Source organism: Urocampus carinirostris, chromosome 16 (genome assembly GCF_059441175.1).
Source record: "Urocampus carinirostris isolate Australia breed hairy pipefish chromosome 16, RoL_Ucar_1.0, whole genome shotgun sequence".
NCBI lineage: Eukaryota > Metazoa > Chordata > Actinopteri > Syngnathiformes > Syngnathidae > Urocampus > Urocampus carinirostris.
This window is the reverse complement of record NC_142364.1, coordinates 15,219,325-15,236,257: the sequence shown is the minus strand read 5'-3', so window position 1 is coordinate 15,236,257 and position 16,933 is coordinate 15,219,325. Positions and strand designations below refer to the sequence as shown.

The following is a 16,933-nucleotide window of genomic DNA, read 5'->3' as shown; positions in this document are numbered from 1 at the left end:
AACAGCATCAAACAATCCTTGAAAAAATAAGCTTTTAATCCAGTTGTTGCTCGTTTAAAATCCAGGAGAAAACGCTTTGAATCTTTTCTTCAGTTAACATCCATTTTAGGTGGAAAATCCCATTAAAAAGCTCTTCCTAATTGTAAAAAAAAAAATAGATACAAAGTCAAAATATAAAAATGTGCTTGTGTCACGGGCTAGGGAAATCAAGTGAAGGCAGTGAAACTGGTATGGTGGTACGAGGAAACTGGTGTGAACCCTGCAAGACTGGTTTCGCGACACTCACACACTCATTTGCACACACTCTCCTTAGCAGTCACTTACTGATACACAATCACACACTGTAACACAACTGGTAGCTCAACAGGCTATTTTCTCATGTTCCCATGACACAGGTTAAAATGTGTAAAAACCCACAAAAAATACTCATCAGTTCATACCCCCCCTGTCCTTGATTATGAGTTTGCGGTGAAGTGACATTTAATAAGAGTCAGCTTTTCTTGCTAGATGCGTCGTCCCTTTGCTGGGATGAACAGCAGATCTGATTGGGTGGGGCTCCAGCGCTCTGGAAGCAAATTAAAACAAGTGTGAACACACCTAAACCACATTGAGTGTCAATTTAAAAACTGGAAAAAAGAGCCGGAACAATAATGTTTAAGTCACTTTTTAGAGAAACATCTAATTTATTGATTGAATTATTTTATTGATTATACTTCAAATTTAGGGGTTCAGTCAAGTACAAAATAGAGTATCATCAATAGTTTTTTTTAGCGAATTGTATCTGATCTGATAACATACATTATAGCCTCATTTTACGTGTATGTGTGTCTATGTATTTGTGCTCTTCAGAATACAGACTCTGCCCTACTTACAAACAGTTCCGGACGATCGTTCGTAAGTTGAATTTGTTCGTAAGTTGTTTCAGTGCTAGATTTTGTATGTTTAAGGTTTATACAAGTATGTTTAAGGCTTGTATAGGTAACCGGTATAGTTTTGTACAAAAAAAATAAACATCAAATAAAATAATATAATCTATAAAGAGAATGTCATGATGACTTTCACCTGTGCCCGCTCGTTTCGCGCCAGCTGTTGCGGGCTACCCGATTGGTTCCCCGTCCTACTTAAGCTCAGTCCTCTCACTCGCCTGTTGTCAGTCCGTCAGCGAACCTCTGTTTTCACAATGCAAGCATTTTTGACTCTGACTCCCGTCTGTCCCGTTTTGTCACCCGTTTTCCACTCGTCCGTTCAAGATTTCCCCGTTTGTCTCCTGCTACAACACGTTTTGATCTCCCGTCCCGGTCAACAACAAGTTTTTTGACCCCGACCACGTTCTGAACTCCCGTCTCAGCTAACGACCTGTTTTTCCGTCTAACTCCGCTACGATTTCCCGCTCCGGAAGATCCACTTCCGCATTCGAAAAACGTTCCGATCCCGTGAGCGGCTTGCTTCCCGCGTCCAGCGAGCCCCGCATCGCTCGCGCTGCATTTCCTCTATATTTCAATGAACTTGTGAGTACCGTTACGCATCTGGGTCCTACAACAAAGTTAAGTTTAACTTACTTTTGGAAGATGAGCTTCAACGGTTCGGCGACTTCCTCTTCCATGGTAAAAAGTGGCCGGAAAAAAGCGAACCAACCATTTTCTCAACCGCATTAAGCTTTCTTATTCCACTTTCATTTCAAAATAAACAGCTCACCTCTTCTTTACACTTTACACAAACCATATTGAATGGATGTGCAAGATATTAAACAATAAAAATGTCAAAGTTCTTATCGCGCTGGAGATACAGGATAGAATGTTTACACACAAACTAGGAAGAGGAAGCGGATTTCTTCTACGGGGTGGATGCTGGGTGACCTCTCACGGCGCCACACGCCGGTAGCGGCGGAAAGAAGCCCTACAGTAATGTTCCTCTACTCGGAAAAAAATGCACACAATCCAAAATCTTAACTACAGCAATGTCCGAATATTTTTTGACATCCCGAAAAAAATGTTCGCATCTACCGTGTTTTGTAAGTCGAATGGGTCGTAAGTAGGGGAGCGCCTGTATCCCTTCACAATAATCTGGCCATTGCGGCAGATCGTTGACCCCTATCTGATTCAAGCAGACAGGAAACCCACAGAGGTGAATAGTAGATGTAGAAGTGTGATAACTGACTTGATCCTCATCAACTCAGCATTCTGAAACTGAAAGTGCAAAAGAATTGGAGGGGGGCTGAGGTGGTGGGTCTGACAAGCATGTGGTCCTGCCCTGATTTGCTTGTTAATTTTCCTTCACCAGTTGTAGTTTTATCGAGGCTAGAGCCTATCTTCCGAAGAAAACAAAAGAGGAATGAAAATAAAATAAGCATAGGCAATTTGTTAGCCACAAACACCAGTGTGGATATAATGTAAATAATATTAAAGGGGATTATTCTTCTGAATCATGGTATGTGTTGGTGTGGCGGTAGAGCTGAACATGCCAAAAACCCACATCATAATCAAAAAGGTTGAAACTCCAATGGAGGTCTTGATTTTGTATCATTAATGGTCTAGCCTTTGAGTTTGTTTTTCTTGAAAAAGGTTTTATCTTGTAAAAAAGGAACGTGAAAATAACCGTGAGCTTCAGCCTATGCGTTTTCAGTCTATGTTTTGTTTATTGAGTTAATTTAATTGACTATTTTCTTGGTCAGGGACACTACAATCATACATAGATAGAAACAAAAAGTTTGTAGCTAATGATGAGCGTATACAAATGCTAATCGAAAACCCTTGTCCCGAGTTGGGCTCGTTATAATCCAAAACGTAAACACATTAAAGTGACATGGTGCAACATTTTAACACTAGAGGTCATTGTAGCTTGGAATGTAACTCTAGTGTGTGCATTCAAAGAATACCAGCTCGGTGGCCTTAGGGTTGCGTGCTCACCCCATGACTGGGAGGTTCGAGCTTTGGCTGAGTCATACCTAAGACTTACAACATTGGTGCCCATTGCCTCCCTGCTTGGCGCTCGGCATTAGGGGTTTAAATTGTAAAAATCGGGGAAGAAGTAAAAAAAACTTCCATATTTTCTTGTGTGAGCAAACAATAACAGACACAGACAAGACATTTAAGCTAGTGTTATTCCTGTGAGCGATAACAAAAGACAGCGAGCTGGATACACCCGGAGAGACTGAAAAGGATGGATAAGTGGACTTGGTCAGAGTAAGTGATTAACTTTAGCAACTAGCGGGAGAAGCTACTAAAAATGCGAGTAAAAGATTACAAATGCAAAACAGAATTTGTCAAACGCCAAGATCTTGAATCGCGAGAATGAAAGACGTTGCTTGCATGACCAGCTGTGGAGGGCGCGTGGCACTGAGGGACAAAGCAAGCTTTATTTACACTGAGCAGCCATACACAAGAGCAGATGGCGGCGAGCCATAACCTGCAACCAAGTTGCGAAATATGAGTGGCTAGAGAAAGAAACACTGGAAAAAAAGTGGAAGATGCCTTAATGACAGGACTCAGTGACCATTACATGCAGAGCTCATCTGTGTAAGGTATGTGGACGTTGGTGCAAAAAGCACTACCGGAAAAGCTACCTTTGCAAAAGTCCTTCCATATATTTACAAATTTGAAAACCAACCAGATGACAGCATTACCCTATTTAACTCTCTGAACTCCCCTCTCCAGGGGCTCCAAACCAGCCGAATAGCTAACCCCTCCTACTTCTACTTTGCTGAGTCGTCTTTGAACCCTGCTCAAGACGTTCACTTGCCAAGATGACAAGCTGCTCTTCCCAAGACTTTTTTTGTCAGTTCCCTCCTCGTCCCAAGATTTTCTTTTACAGGGATTTTCTTCAAGGTACTCCCAAATCTTCTTTTCAAGACTTTCGCCACGACCAAACACTCTTATCAAGTTTCTCTCTCAAGTCTCCCCTTTTCAACCCTTGACCTTATCCTCAAGGCATCTCCTTCAAGGTACTCTCAAATCTTCTTTTAAATAATTTCACTATCCCAAGACCCACCTCTCAAGTCTCCCTTCCTCAGCAGTCCCAGTTCCACTCCCTCCTTCTATTTATTTTTAGTGAATAAACGCCCCCTGTTGGGGTTTGATTACATTCCTGGCTTTTGTATACTTGTGTCCTGCATTTGGGTCCGTTAGACATCATGTGCCACTACATGTGTTTTGGACTATTATTTGAATCAATCGAGTTTTAAATAATTGAAGTATTTTACACCACTAGGGGTTGTGATATAACACACCCTCAGGCTTTAACATCCATCCATCCCCATCCATCATCTGAACTGCGTATCCTCAGTAGGGTGGGAGGGGGGTGCTGAAACCCATCCCAGCATTCTTCGGGCAGTGAGCAGGGGACACCCTGAACTGGTTGCAGGCTTTAACAATTTCAACTAATTAAAATATTTTGCAAATTCACAATTCTCTCACATTTGGTTGACTTTTAACCATGTTTTCAGTTGGCAAATGATTGGTTTGATCTCAGAGATGTGAAGTGTCATTGTCTTTTTGTTGACTGTTCAAAAAAAATGTCATTCGTTGAAATGGCTTTACCTGGGAAGCGGGAGTGTTTAGTAAGCGGTGGTGGTCCGTCTGGCAGTTTTGACAGTAGAATGATGGTTCTTGGTGCTTTGACGGGACCTTGGCTCGACTAGAATCATCCAGCAGTTGTTGAAGGAGCGAATCAGACATGTCCCCACTCTAGGAGCAGATTAACGAGTTAGCTTTTCGTTAGAGTTTCATATAAATTCAAAGGTGCTAGTGTGCTGTGTTTAAGCTTGGAAACCTTTAACACTTCGGAATATTTCATCGCTCTTAAGTAAACTAGATCAAATCTTTAGGGCATTTAGGTCAAGTCAAGTTTGTTTGCCCCGATTATTTAGTTTCGTGATATGACCCAGTGGTTCTCAAATGGTTGAGCACGAGGCACTGTCAAGGGGGTATGTGTCACCGCAGGGATTTTTTTTTTTTTTTAAACTTTCTGTCATGATAACTGATGTGACGCACCTGTGCCTGCTCATTTGGCGCCAACCGCCGCAGGTTCTGATTGGCTCCCTGTCACTATTTAAACCCAGTCCTGTCAGTCCCCTGTGGTCAGTCTGTCTGCAAACCTCAGTATATACTAGGCAAGCCTTTTTTGACCCTGACTCCCACCTGTCCTGTTTTTGCTCCCGTCTGTCTCCGGCTTTGATCTGCTTTGATCCTGACCACGTCTGCTCTCCCGTCCCGGCTCATGACGTCTTTTTGTCCCTGACTAAGTCTACTCTCCCGTTCTGGCTTACGACTCGTTTCCTAACCCCGACGACGCCTTGCTCTCCCTGTCCCGGCTACCGACCTGTTTTAAGTCCCTGACACCGCCATCGCTCGCTACGGAAGATCCACTTCTGTGTTCGGATCACAATCAGAGTACGAGAGCGACTTGCTTCCTGCGTCCAGCAAACACCGGATCGTGGGCGCAGCCCTTCCTCTTTCCTTTAATAAAACTTGTGAGAAACGTAACACAACTGGGTCCTGTTTCCTAGAAGGAAGTGCAATTGTGCCCTCATTACACTAGGGGGCTGTAGCGCTGTCATTAGGGGTGCGCCCGTGGTGAATAAATGTGGTCTACTGAGTGTAATGTGTTGACACGAAGTGTAGCAGAACCTCTAATCATATTTTAAAAACAATATTTAACAGATAAGAATATACAGGTAGAGATAAAGAGACAACGAATTTCTCCCGAAAGCCAAGGCTAGGAAATATGATGAAGCGCGACTATGGACAAGAAAAATATCCTAAAACAATAACATATATATTACTATTTTAGTCGAGGGGGAGTGGTATAGGGGAGTTTGGGGTGTGCGAGAGATTTTCTACTTCCAAGGGGTCATGACAGAAAATAATTGAAAAGCACTGATACAACTCACCACAACCAAATGTTCACATAACGTGCTATCTCTAAAGACAACGTACATGTGTTATGAGTGAGGCAAGGACACCCGAGTGGACTCTCCCAGGTGAAAACAAGTGGTCCGATTGTGGCGATGTCCTCTCCGGCAGGCACACAGAAGAAATGTCTTGGCTGCGAAATAACACACACACAGGAATTGCAAAATTCTCGGGATGCAACAATATATTCCTTTAATCAATGTATTGATCTTAACCGGCTTTGTTTGAAGCATTCTGCTCTCAAACAGACATTAACTGGAATATCCCCCCACCTTTCTACCTTCCCCTCACTCCCTCCACCCCCATCTGGGCTCCAGTGTGGTACCCGCCAACCTGAGTTTGCGCACAGGAAAATTTATCATTAAAATATTACCTGTTTGCAATGTCAAAAAAAAGTCAAACATGTGCATCTAATCCAATGATACGTTTAATTAAGTCGTTTAAAGTGATTGAATTGTGTATTCGCAACGGGGGTGATAGTTGGTCTGGTCCTGGCTATAGTCGGTGGGATTAGATGTTATCTCTCATTTGTGAAACAAAGGACATTCAGGGTTTGCCTTGGCAACACCCGCATCAGGACTCCGGGAACGTAGGCACGTGCTTGATGCCCCACACCAGAAATTCAGTTCTGATCCAGCCAGCGGTGAGCAAGGAGAATTCACTCCTTGTCTGTCCGTCAACGAACAAGGCAAGCATTTTGACCCTGTTCTGTTCACGACCGGTCCTATATCATGTATCCGGTATCGATCCCGTCTGTCCGATCCTGTCCGGTATCCCGCTCGTCTGTCCCTGACTTGCCCTCACCTGTGCCCGCTCGTTTGGCTCCACTTGCAGCTCGCTGATTGGTTCCCCTCCTATTTAAACTCAGTGCTCTCATTCACTCCTTGTCAGTACGTAAACAAACCTCCGCACCTGCAAGGCAAGCATTTTGACTCTGGCCCCTGCTCTGTTCCCGATCCGTTCCGTATCCTATATCTTGTATCCGGTATTGATCCCGTCTTTCCTGTCCTGTCTGGTATCCTGCCCGTCTGCGCCTGACTTCCTGTTTTCCCGTGCCTGACTTATCTGCCCCGCTTCTCCTGCCCAGCGATCGCCGAAGCGCTGGCGTTTGTGTTCCCGCGCATGGTATCGATCCCGTCTGTCCCGTCCTGTCCGGTATCCTGCTCGTATGTCCCTGACTTCCCGATCCTCTCCGGCTACTTGACCCGTTTTGCCTACCGACCACGCTCCGATCGCCCGTACCGGCAACTTCACTCGTTTCCGCATTACGACCACGCTCCGATCCCGTGAGCTCCTTGCTCCTCCTGCCAAGCGAGAACTGGATCGCTGTTGTTTGTTTCCCCACACCTGACTTCCTCGATTCTTCAATAAAGCTTTGAGTGACGTGACGCATTTGGGTTCCCTGCTTGTACCGGTTATGACAACCAGGTCGAAACCAAAAAGTTCTGATCCAGCCAATGGCGAACAAGGAGCATGTAAATTTTGCCAGGCATAGCAAGAAACCAAAAGTTCATCCAGGGGGCGAGAGGGGGCGGAAAAAATAAATACACATCGTAAAGTGATAACACCATAAGGCGGGGTTGCTGTATCCCTGGACTTTACTGTACATCCCTATAAAATATACACTGATGCAGTTTGCAGTCACCTGCCATGATGACTTTTCCTCACCACCTCTCGGGTGCTCTCCAGGCTTGCGTGCAAGAGTTGAATTTCATTTCTCTGATTCTCGCACACCTGCAGAGACGGATCAGAAGTAGGTCAGATCTTTATTTATATCTAAACGATGTTCACTAAATTCTTATCAATGAACATAAAGAAAATTCTAATTCTAATTCAAATAAAGGGTGTTTTGGAAGATTCTGATAAACTGGGGAGAAATCTACCTGGAAATAGGTGATTTTTTTTTACCCCACTAGTGATTTGGGTAGGACAAGAGGGACTTACATTATTATAGCAGCAACACAAATATTACTCACTACAGTTGTTTATAAATTCCACGGCAATTTTACAAAGTGTGAGATACATTGCCTAGCAAAAGTATTGATAACCAGCAGGCATACCCCGCTAAAGTGGGACAATCTGTGATTTAGACAACTAAAAGTTGTACTCTACAAAAATCTGTCCTTCATTGAAGAGTGGCAAGAAAAAGCCCTTTTGGAAAGAATAACATAAAGAGGTGTTTGCAAGTCACATGGAAGAGACAAATAACATGTGGAACAATGTGCTCTCTCCAAATGAGGCCAAAATTGAACTTTTTGGGCTGAATGCAAACCGTTTTATTTGGCATAGGAGAAAAACTGCACATAACCCTGAAAACAGCACCCCCAATGTCAAACATGATGGTGGCAGCATCATGCTCTGGGGTTGCTTTACTTCAGCAGGCACTGGGAAGATTGGTATAGTTGATGGGAAGATTGATAGCCAAATACAGGGCGATTCTGGCAGAAAATGTGTTTGCAAGAGACCTGAAAATGGGGCGCAGGGTTAGCTTCCAACAGGACAATGACACTAAACATAAAGCAAAATCTACAATGGAATAGTTTAGAACTAACAACATAAAAGTGTATTTGCAGAAAAATGTGAAAAATTGTGTGCATGAATGATCACCATCAAACCTTGAGGGACAGGAGCTGATATGAAAGGAATAATGGGCAAAAAATTAGGTTTCAAGATGTGCAAAACTTATAGAAACATACCAAAAAAGACTTTGGCAGTGATTGCAACAAAAAGAGGTTCTTGAAGTATTAACTCAAAGGGCGCCAATATATTTGTTTACACATCATAAAACTTTGGATAAATTCCGTTTCTTTTCACGATTGTGTCTCACAGGTTGTTGATTCTTAGAAAAAGTTTTTTTTTTTTTTAACTATAAGTTTGAAGCATGATATATAGCATCATGTCGAAAGGTTCTTGGGGGCCAAGGCACTGTAATGGCAGGCAGGGAGCTGGAGGAATGTGGCTCGACGGGAAATATGCCGCTCCAAAAACATGGCCGATTCTCTGAGAGAAGGTCAGGTGTATTGGGGTACCTGTCGCAGGGAGTGCAGCTCCGACATGGTGCGGTCCTGTTTAGAGCGAGTCAGTTCAAGCAGTTCGTCTATCCAGCCGTCACCTTCCCCTGGGGAAATATAACTATCACAACTCCGTTCATATAAAGAGTGGATGTAAATGTAATGCAGTGATGCAATCCCAATTCTTCAATAATTGTGAGAGGAATCTATTAAGGCTGGGCATAATCACCCTAGTTTGTTCCTTTTCATAGAAAAAAACAAAAACAGGTGACAGGTTAAATCACCTGACAATGCCAGATCCCGACGAAGAAGCTGAATTTCCTGTTTGAGTCGGATGGTTTCCTCCCGCTGGGTGCTCCCCTGCGCTACCTGTTGCTGCAGTTCCTCTATGACAGGGGTTGGCAAACCAAAATGTGAAAAGAGCCATATTAGACCAAAATTAAAAGCTTTATACAAGCCTTATAAGTGAGGCATCACATACTGTGTGTGTGTGTGTGTGTGTGTGTGTGTGTATATATACTGTCCACCACTCACAGTTCTGCTGAGATTTCATCTATTTTATTTAATTGAACAACACCGAATAAACATCTCTTTGACACAACAAAATGTATTCTGTGTCAAGCTTTTTCGCAATGTAAATTTATTTTCCCCCTCAAAAAACTCAAAATATAGCCATAAGTAGCTAAACCCCTAGTAACAAAACTGAGTGCACCCTAAAGTAAAAGTTCTTAAAGTTCAATATTTTGTGTGGCCACCATGATGTTGCAGAACCACTTAAACCGTCCTGGCCATGGATTTCACCAAAGCCTCACAAATTGCCACTGGACTCAATTGGAACGTGGGCTTAAACAGGCCTACATTAAATTATAGAAATGCTAATAATAATGTATTTGAGTATCATAAAAAATATACTTTTACAACAGAATTATTATTTTGATATTGACATTATATTAACAATATGATTGTCAGATTGAAAATGTAAAAATAATATTATGATGATGATGATTGTTTTAATTGGTATGAATCTTGTTATAGATATCATTATATTCTTTTACAATTCAATTTTTTTTTAAATATTTGTTCTCATTTATCTTTCCACTGCATAAAAAGCTGACAAATTGCTGGCTTATTTTGTCATGATGACTCATTAAATTCACCTGTGCCCACTCGTTTGGCGCCAGCTGCTGCTGGTTACCTGATTGGTTCCCCGTCCTACTTAAGCTCAGTCCTTTCACTCGCCTGCTGTCAGTCCGTCAGCGAACCTCTGTTTCCACAAGGCAAGCAAATTTTGACTCTGACTCCCGTCTGTCCCGTTTTGTCACCCGTTTTCCACTCGTCCTTTCCTGATTTTCCCGTTTGTCTCCTGCTACGACCCGTTTTTTGAAACCCGACCACGTTCCGGCTAACGAACTGTTTTTCCGTCTAACTACGCTATGATCTCCCGCTCCAGAAGATCCACTACCGCATTCGGAACATGTTTCGATCCTGTGAGCGGCTTGCTTCCCACGTCCAGCAAGCACCGGATTGCTGGCACTGCCTCTCCTGTATATTTCAATAAACTTGTGGGTAACGTCACGCATCTGGGTCCTACTTCTGTTCTGGTCTCGACGTATTTTAAGTGTATTCTTTTTATTTAGCTATTTTTTTAAATGAATTCATATTAAAATTAGCTATTATTTTTAAAAAATACATTGTATATAAAAAAATATTACCGTTCAAAAGTTTGGAGTCACCCAGACAATTTTGTGTTTTTGATGAAAAGTCTTTTTTTTATCTCATGAGTTGCAAAATAAATATTAAGACTAGTTAAAACATCAAGAAGGTTGGGTAATAATGATTTTTATTCCAAATAATTTCCTCCTTTTAACTTTGCTTTTGTCAAACACAAACTTTTGAATGGTGGTGTACATGGATAAAAAAATACGAGAGAGAGGAAAATGAGAGAAAGTGTTCTTTTTAAAGTATACTCTTAATATTTTTTTTTGATGATTGTCGTGCAAGTTTTAACTTGGACTAAAATAAGTGAAGTCGGTACTTCTGTTTACCAATCTTTTTCCCATTAGTTTTGTAACTGCAGTCTTGTGTGTGGGAAAGGTAAAGAGCTCGTTTTGTGATCAAGAGGTCGCAGGTTTGATTCCGGCTTGTCCGTGTTATATGTCGAAGTGTCCTTGGGCAAGACACTGAATCCCTAATGCCCCTGATAACCAGGTAGTTGCCTTGCATGGCTGAGGCTTCAATCGGTGTGTGTGTGAATGGGTAAATGGTAAATTGTCTGCATTTATATAGCCCTTTTCAAGTCAATGACCTCCCAAAGCACTTTACAATGTGCTTCACACTTACCCATTCACACACACACTCACACACCAATAGCGGCAGGGCCCCAACCTGCTAATTGGGGGCATTAGGGATTCAGTGTCTTGCCCAAGGACACTTCGACATATAACACGGACAAGCCGGAATCAAACCTGCGACCTCTTGATCCCAAGACGAGCGCTCTACCTCCTGAGCTACAGTGTGAAGCACATTGTAAAGTGCTTTATGAGGTCTTCAGTGACTTGAAAAGGGCTATATAAATGCAGAACATTTACATTCACTCTTAATTTTTCTCAAAGTTTTGTAATAAAGTAAACCACATTGATAGTATTGATAGTTTCCGATTTCACTCAAGTTTTTTATTCAGAGTTCGCACATCTTTTTCAGAGTCAAATTCAAGCACTTTTAAGGACTTGGGAAGCCAATTTCCCATTTTTTTCAGTACCATAAAAAGAATAAATCTGGCGTGAATTAAGTATTTTGCAAAGCCACATAAATCTGCTATATACATATGCGATTTTTAATCTTGCGTATGTATTTATAAAGACATGATTTTACATATGATAGGTTTTGGGTAAATGACAGTAATACGTAGCTTACATTCTCAGTTGCAAGAAGTGCTTCTCATTACATTTCTAACACTGAGAAATGCTACCTTCAATTTTTTGCATGGTAATTGAGAAATTGATACGAAATCCTTGCACTAATAGACATTTTATAGTGCCCTGTTTAGGTGTAGCATGCACTTGTCCTCTTGAGTGCGGACCGTAGGTGGCGATGACTGTTATTAGGACTATGCGATACAAACTAATGTCAGCTGCTGTTAATCATGAGGGAAGAAGAAATGCAATGGCAAAGAAAAGCCACCAAAAAGCAGTGTTGCCGTCATTTTTCAGCAGACTTGTTGAGAAACATGGCAACGACTTCTAGCATTTACAAGTAATTCACCCATAATACGAATACGGTTTATTTCATAATAATGATATTGAGTACCACGCAGGCGCGTCGTGTCTTGCCGGGCTTCGTTCAGGCGCTGTCTGTTGGCCTCTTCCTCTCTCAGCAGCTCCAGCTCTCGGGAACGGCTCTCGGCCAACGAAATCTCCATTTCTCGAAGGCGTCCCGTCAAGTGGACCACATGACCAGAGGCATCGCTAGCGTCTTTCTCCTGGACAACGATAACGACAGATTTATTCCATAGGTGGCCTGGCAAATGAGTCCTTGAGCTTACTTTGAGTTTGAGTCGTGAGCTCAGCTCGTCCTCTTTGACCTGAAGAGATGCTAATTGAGAAGTCAGATTTGTGACTTTGGAATGAAGGTCCTGGTTCTTGTCCTGTAAGGGAATGGTAACCGGAGAAAATGGATCTTGTTGGATGATCCAAGAGGTTCCACACCACACATCTACCTGATAGTCTTGACAAGTTTGACGAATGTGTTGCTGTTTCTCTTGTAGCTGCTCGATATGTTGCTGAGCGACACGCAGCTCCTTCAAAACCTCCTTTTCCCGAGACTCTACAGCCCGGACACGTTTGGTCAGAGCTCGGATCACCTCGTTGCGCTTCTGCAGCTCCTCTGCAGGGATACACACAAAAACCCTGCTCAATTGTGTGGATTCATTTCCTCAAATACTTTAGAACAGGGGTGGGCAAACTACGGCCCGCCAAACGAAAATGGTCCAAACATAATGACATACTGATGCTTTTGGTGCCAACTTTCTACATTGTCCCTTTGTGTGTCTACAACCAAAATACAACTCTAGAAATCCATCCATCCATTATCTGCATCGCTTATCCTTAGTAGGGTAGCAGGGGGGCTGGAGCCCATCCCAGCTATCTTCGGGCAGTGGGCAGGGGACACCCTGAACTGGTCGCCAGCCAGTCGCAGGGCACACGGAGACAGACAACTCACTCGCTCATTCACACATAGGTACTATTTCAACGCGCCAATTAACCTGACATGTATGTTATTGGTATGTAGGAGGAAACCGGAGAGCCCGAGGAAAACCAAGCAAGCACGGGGAGAACATGCAAACTCTACACAGGAAGGTTCGATCTCATGACCTCAGAACTGTGTCGCACATGCGCTAACCAACAGAAATACTACACTAATACAACTACAGAGACATTACAAAAATATGAAAGAAATACTAAAAAATTAACTTCTATGAAAATACTACAAAATGACTACTATGGAAATACTTCCACAGGAATACTAAAGAATACCACTACAACAATAATAAAATACAAAAATACTATTGCAGAAATACTACAAAATTACAATTACAGTAATATAACAACGGAAATAGTACAAAAATACTATTGCAGGAATACTACAAAAATACTACAAAACATCTACTATGGGAATGCTTGGAAAAATACTACAGAAATTGTGCAAATGTATTAGTATGGAAAGTCTAAAAATACCACTGCAGAAATGATACAAAAACACTACATAAAGGAAACTAAAGTAATCATACAAAAAATACTACATAAATATTACAAAAATCTAACTGCAGAAATACTACAAATACAAATACAGCAATTGTCAAAACGGTGGACCCAGACGCGTAACATTTTCACACAAGCTTTACTTTACGGAAACGGGGCAGTCATGCGCGGGAACACAAACGCCAGCAAATCGGCGGTCGCTGGGCAGAATAAGTGAGACAGAAGTCAGGCGCGGCAAAACGGGGAGCCAGAGGCAGACGAGATCGAAACCGGACAGGACAGACGGGATCGATACTAGATAAATGATATACGAGCACATACCGGACAGATAGGATCGATACCGAATACTGGATACACAAGCAGGAAACCGGACAGGACGGGACTGACGGGACAGGACGGGATCCCTACTGGATACTGGATATACGAGCAGGATATTGGACAGGACGGGACAGACAGGATCGATACTGAATACAACAGCAAGATATCGGACAGGACAGGACAGACGGGATCGATACCGGATACTGGACACATGAGCAAGATACCGGACTGGACGGGACAGATGGGATCGATACTGGATACACGAACAGGATACCGGACAAAGTCAAAATGCATGTCTTGCAAGTGCAGAGGTTCGTTGACGGACTGACAAGGAGTGAATGAGAGCACTGAGTTTAAATAGGATGGGAGCCAATCAGGCAACGAGCAGCAGCTGGCGCCAAATGAGCGGGCCCAGGTGAGGGCCATCGGCAATCGTGACAGCAATACTACAAAACTAAATGTCAAATTTTGTTGTTAAATCTAATATATTTCATAAAATATGAATATACTATTTTGCTTTAATTGTGAGTGTTTTCAACCACATTTGAAGAAACTAATCTATTTAAAAACAAATATAAAGAAATTAAACAGGTCGATGTCTGCATGTTTATTTATTCATAAATGAAAAAAATGGATAGGTCTCCAAGATAGGCCCCATGGACAAAGTTTTAACGCGATGCGACCCGCAACTCTTAAATAGTTACCAACCCCTGATCTCGGATAAATCATCACCTTCCAGTTTCACACGCTTTTGCTCCGAAGCGAGCATCTGGCGGCGATCACCCCCGCAAGAGCGAAGATGCATCTGCTGGGAGGCAGCCATGATGTTAAGTTCCCGCTCACGGTCCTTCAGCTCTGCCATCAACAACTTCATCTCTTTTCTCTGCCTCTGGATGGTGGACCTGGCTAGGTCATCTGCTGACAGCTTGGAACACAAACAAAGAGAAAGGAAGCTTTAGTGCCGTGAAAAAGTATTTGCCCCCTTCCTGATTTCTGTATTTTTTGGCATATTTATCACTCTCAAACGTTTCAGGTCATCAAATAGATTTTACAAACACACAGAGGCAACCCAAGACAAAATGCAGTTTTAAATTGTTATTAAGGCACAAAAAATATCCAAACTGTCATGATTACCGATGTGAATCACCTGTGCCTGCTCATTTGGCGCCAACCACCGCTGGTTCTGATTGGCTCCCTGTCACTATTTGAACCCAGTCCCGTCAATCCCCTGTTGTCAGTCCGTCTGCGAATCTCTGTTTTTACAAGGCAAGCCTTTTTCGACCCTGACTCCCGCCTGTCCCGTTTCTGCTCCCGATTGTCTCCGGCTACGACCCGTTTTGATCCGGACCACGCCTGCTTTTCCGTCCCGACTTATGACCTGTTTTTGATCCCGACCACGTCTTGCTCTCCCTGTCCCGGCTACCAACCAGTTTTCCACCCCTGACACTGCATCGCTCGCTACGGAAGATCAACTTCCGTGTTCGGATCACAATCCGAGTGAGAGAGCGACTTGCTTCCCGCGCCCAGCAAACACCGGATCGTGGGCGCAGCCCTTCCTCTCTCTTTCAATAAAACTTGTGGTAAACGTCACACAAGTGGGTCCGGTTTCCATTCCAGTCCTGAAACAAACCTATGTGGAGAACCCTATGTGATAAAGTAATTGCCCCCTGAACCCAAAAGCGAGTTAGGCCACCTTATGTAGTGATAACACATATCAAACGTTTACGAAAATTGGTGATGAGTCTTTCACAACACTGTAGAAGAATTTTGGCCCACTCTTCTCTGCAAAATAGTTTCAAATCTGCATTATTGGAGGGTTTTCAAGCACGAACTGTCTGTTTAAGGTCACACCACAGCATCTCAATTTGATTTAAATCCATACGTCGACTTGACCACTCCAGAACCTTCTTTTGTTTTGTTTTATGAGAGGTGGACTTGCTGGTGCGTTTCGGATCGTTGCCGTGCTGCATGATCCAAGATATTTAAATTAGATTTATGATCTTTGTGAGTGATAAACATGCAAAAAAACACATAAGTCAGGAGGAAGGCAAATACTTTTTCACGACACTGTGCATAAAAAGATCTATACAAATGTTTGCTATCAGGATCATAATCATGCTCCTACAGAGTTTGTTGATGATCCAATAATTTTTGGTACTCTTACTTCGACGTGTTGGGTTTTAGGAGTGGAAGCTGGATCTCCAGGGCCAAAGAGGGGAGCATTCTGAAAACAAAGCACAATATGAGGATACCTGTTTTGTTTATAAGTGAGAATTATTGTACTACAAAATCACTTGGTCACCTTTTTCACAGGAGTGCTGCACCACACTGCACCAGATGAGTCTGGAATAAATCAACGTGATTTGAAAATATAAACATTGATTCCCAATGCACAATAAAAGTATCTGTACAAGTGTTGTACAGTAGTAGTATTGTGTATAAGAGCGATTGATACGATACCATAAGCACTGTCATCGTAAACTCAAAATTTTGTTGCGTACCTGCTGGAGGTTCAACGGGAGTCCACAATCTGCCTTCTTCCATGAGATGATAATTTAAACGATGATATTGTAGTTCTTAGGAGTCCTCCATACTTATCCAAACATCCAATTATTTTGTAACTTTGGCACGACATAAGAACTGAGTACCTCACCAGACGCCCTTGTATGAGCTTAAAACTAATTTCAACCTCTCATTAGTAAAACGCATGTTGTCTTAAATAAGATATTATACACTCAGGACATAATTGTATGTGAAATGACTTAGCAATGAGTTTTGATATGTTTTGAAAGAACGGAGTGAGCGGAAATGGTGTGCAATGCAGTCCCTTTCAAAATAATATAAATTGGACAAATATGTTGGATTGAAAGAAACATTTGTTATCTTAACTCCTGGGATATTTGAAAGGGAACAAATTAAAATATATAAACGTAAAATT

The 16,933-nt window shown here is 42.4% G+C and overlaps 1 protein-coding gene across 1 annotated transcript; it reads right to left on the bottom strand.

Annotated features, from left to right (window-relative positions):
- Positions 1 to 14: 14 nt before the first annotated feature.
- ccdc62 (coiled-coil domain containing 62) lies at positions 15 to 16,795 on the bottom strand. Its single transcript, XM_088319639.1, has 13 exons — positions 16,497 to 16,795; positions 16,298 to 16,338; positions 16,160 to 16,219; positions 14,728 to 14,920; positions 12,636 to 12,802; positions 12,462 to 12,563; positions 12,227 to 12,398; positions 9,205 to 9,306; positions 8,939 to 9,027; positions 7,555 to 7,643; positions 5,934 to 6,042; positions 4,536 to 4,682; positions 15 to 565 (listed from the first exon to the last, which is right to left on the bottom strand). Exons 1-13 carry the CDS (start codon positions 16,537 to 16,539, stop codon positions 491 to 493), a joined length of 1,389 nt encoding a protein of 462 aa, XP_088175765.1. The 5' UTR covers positions 16,540 to 16,795; the 3' UTR covers positions 15 to 490.
- Positions 16,796 to 16,933: the final 138 nt, after the last annotated feature.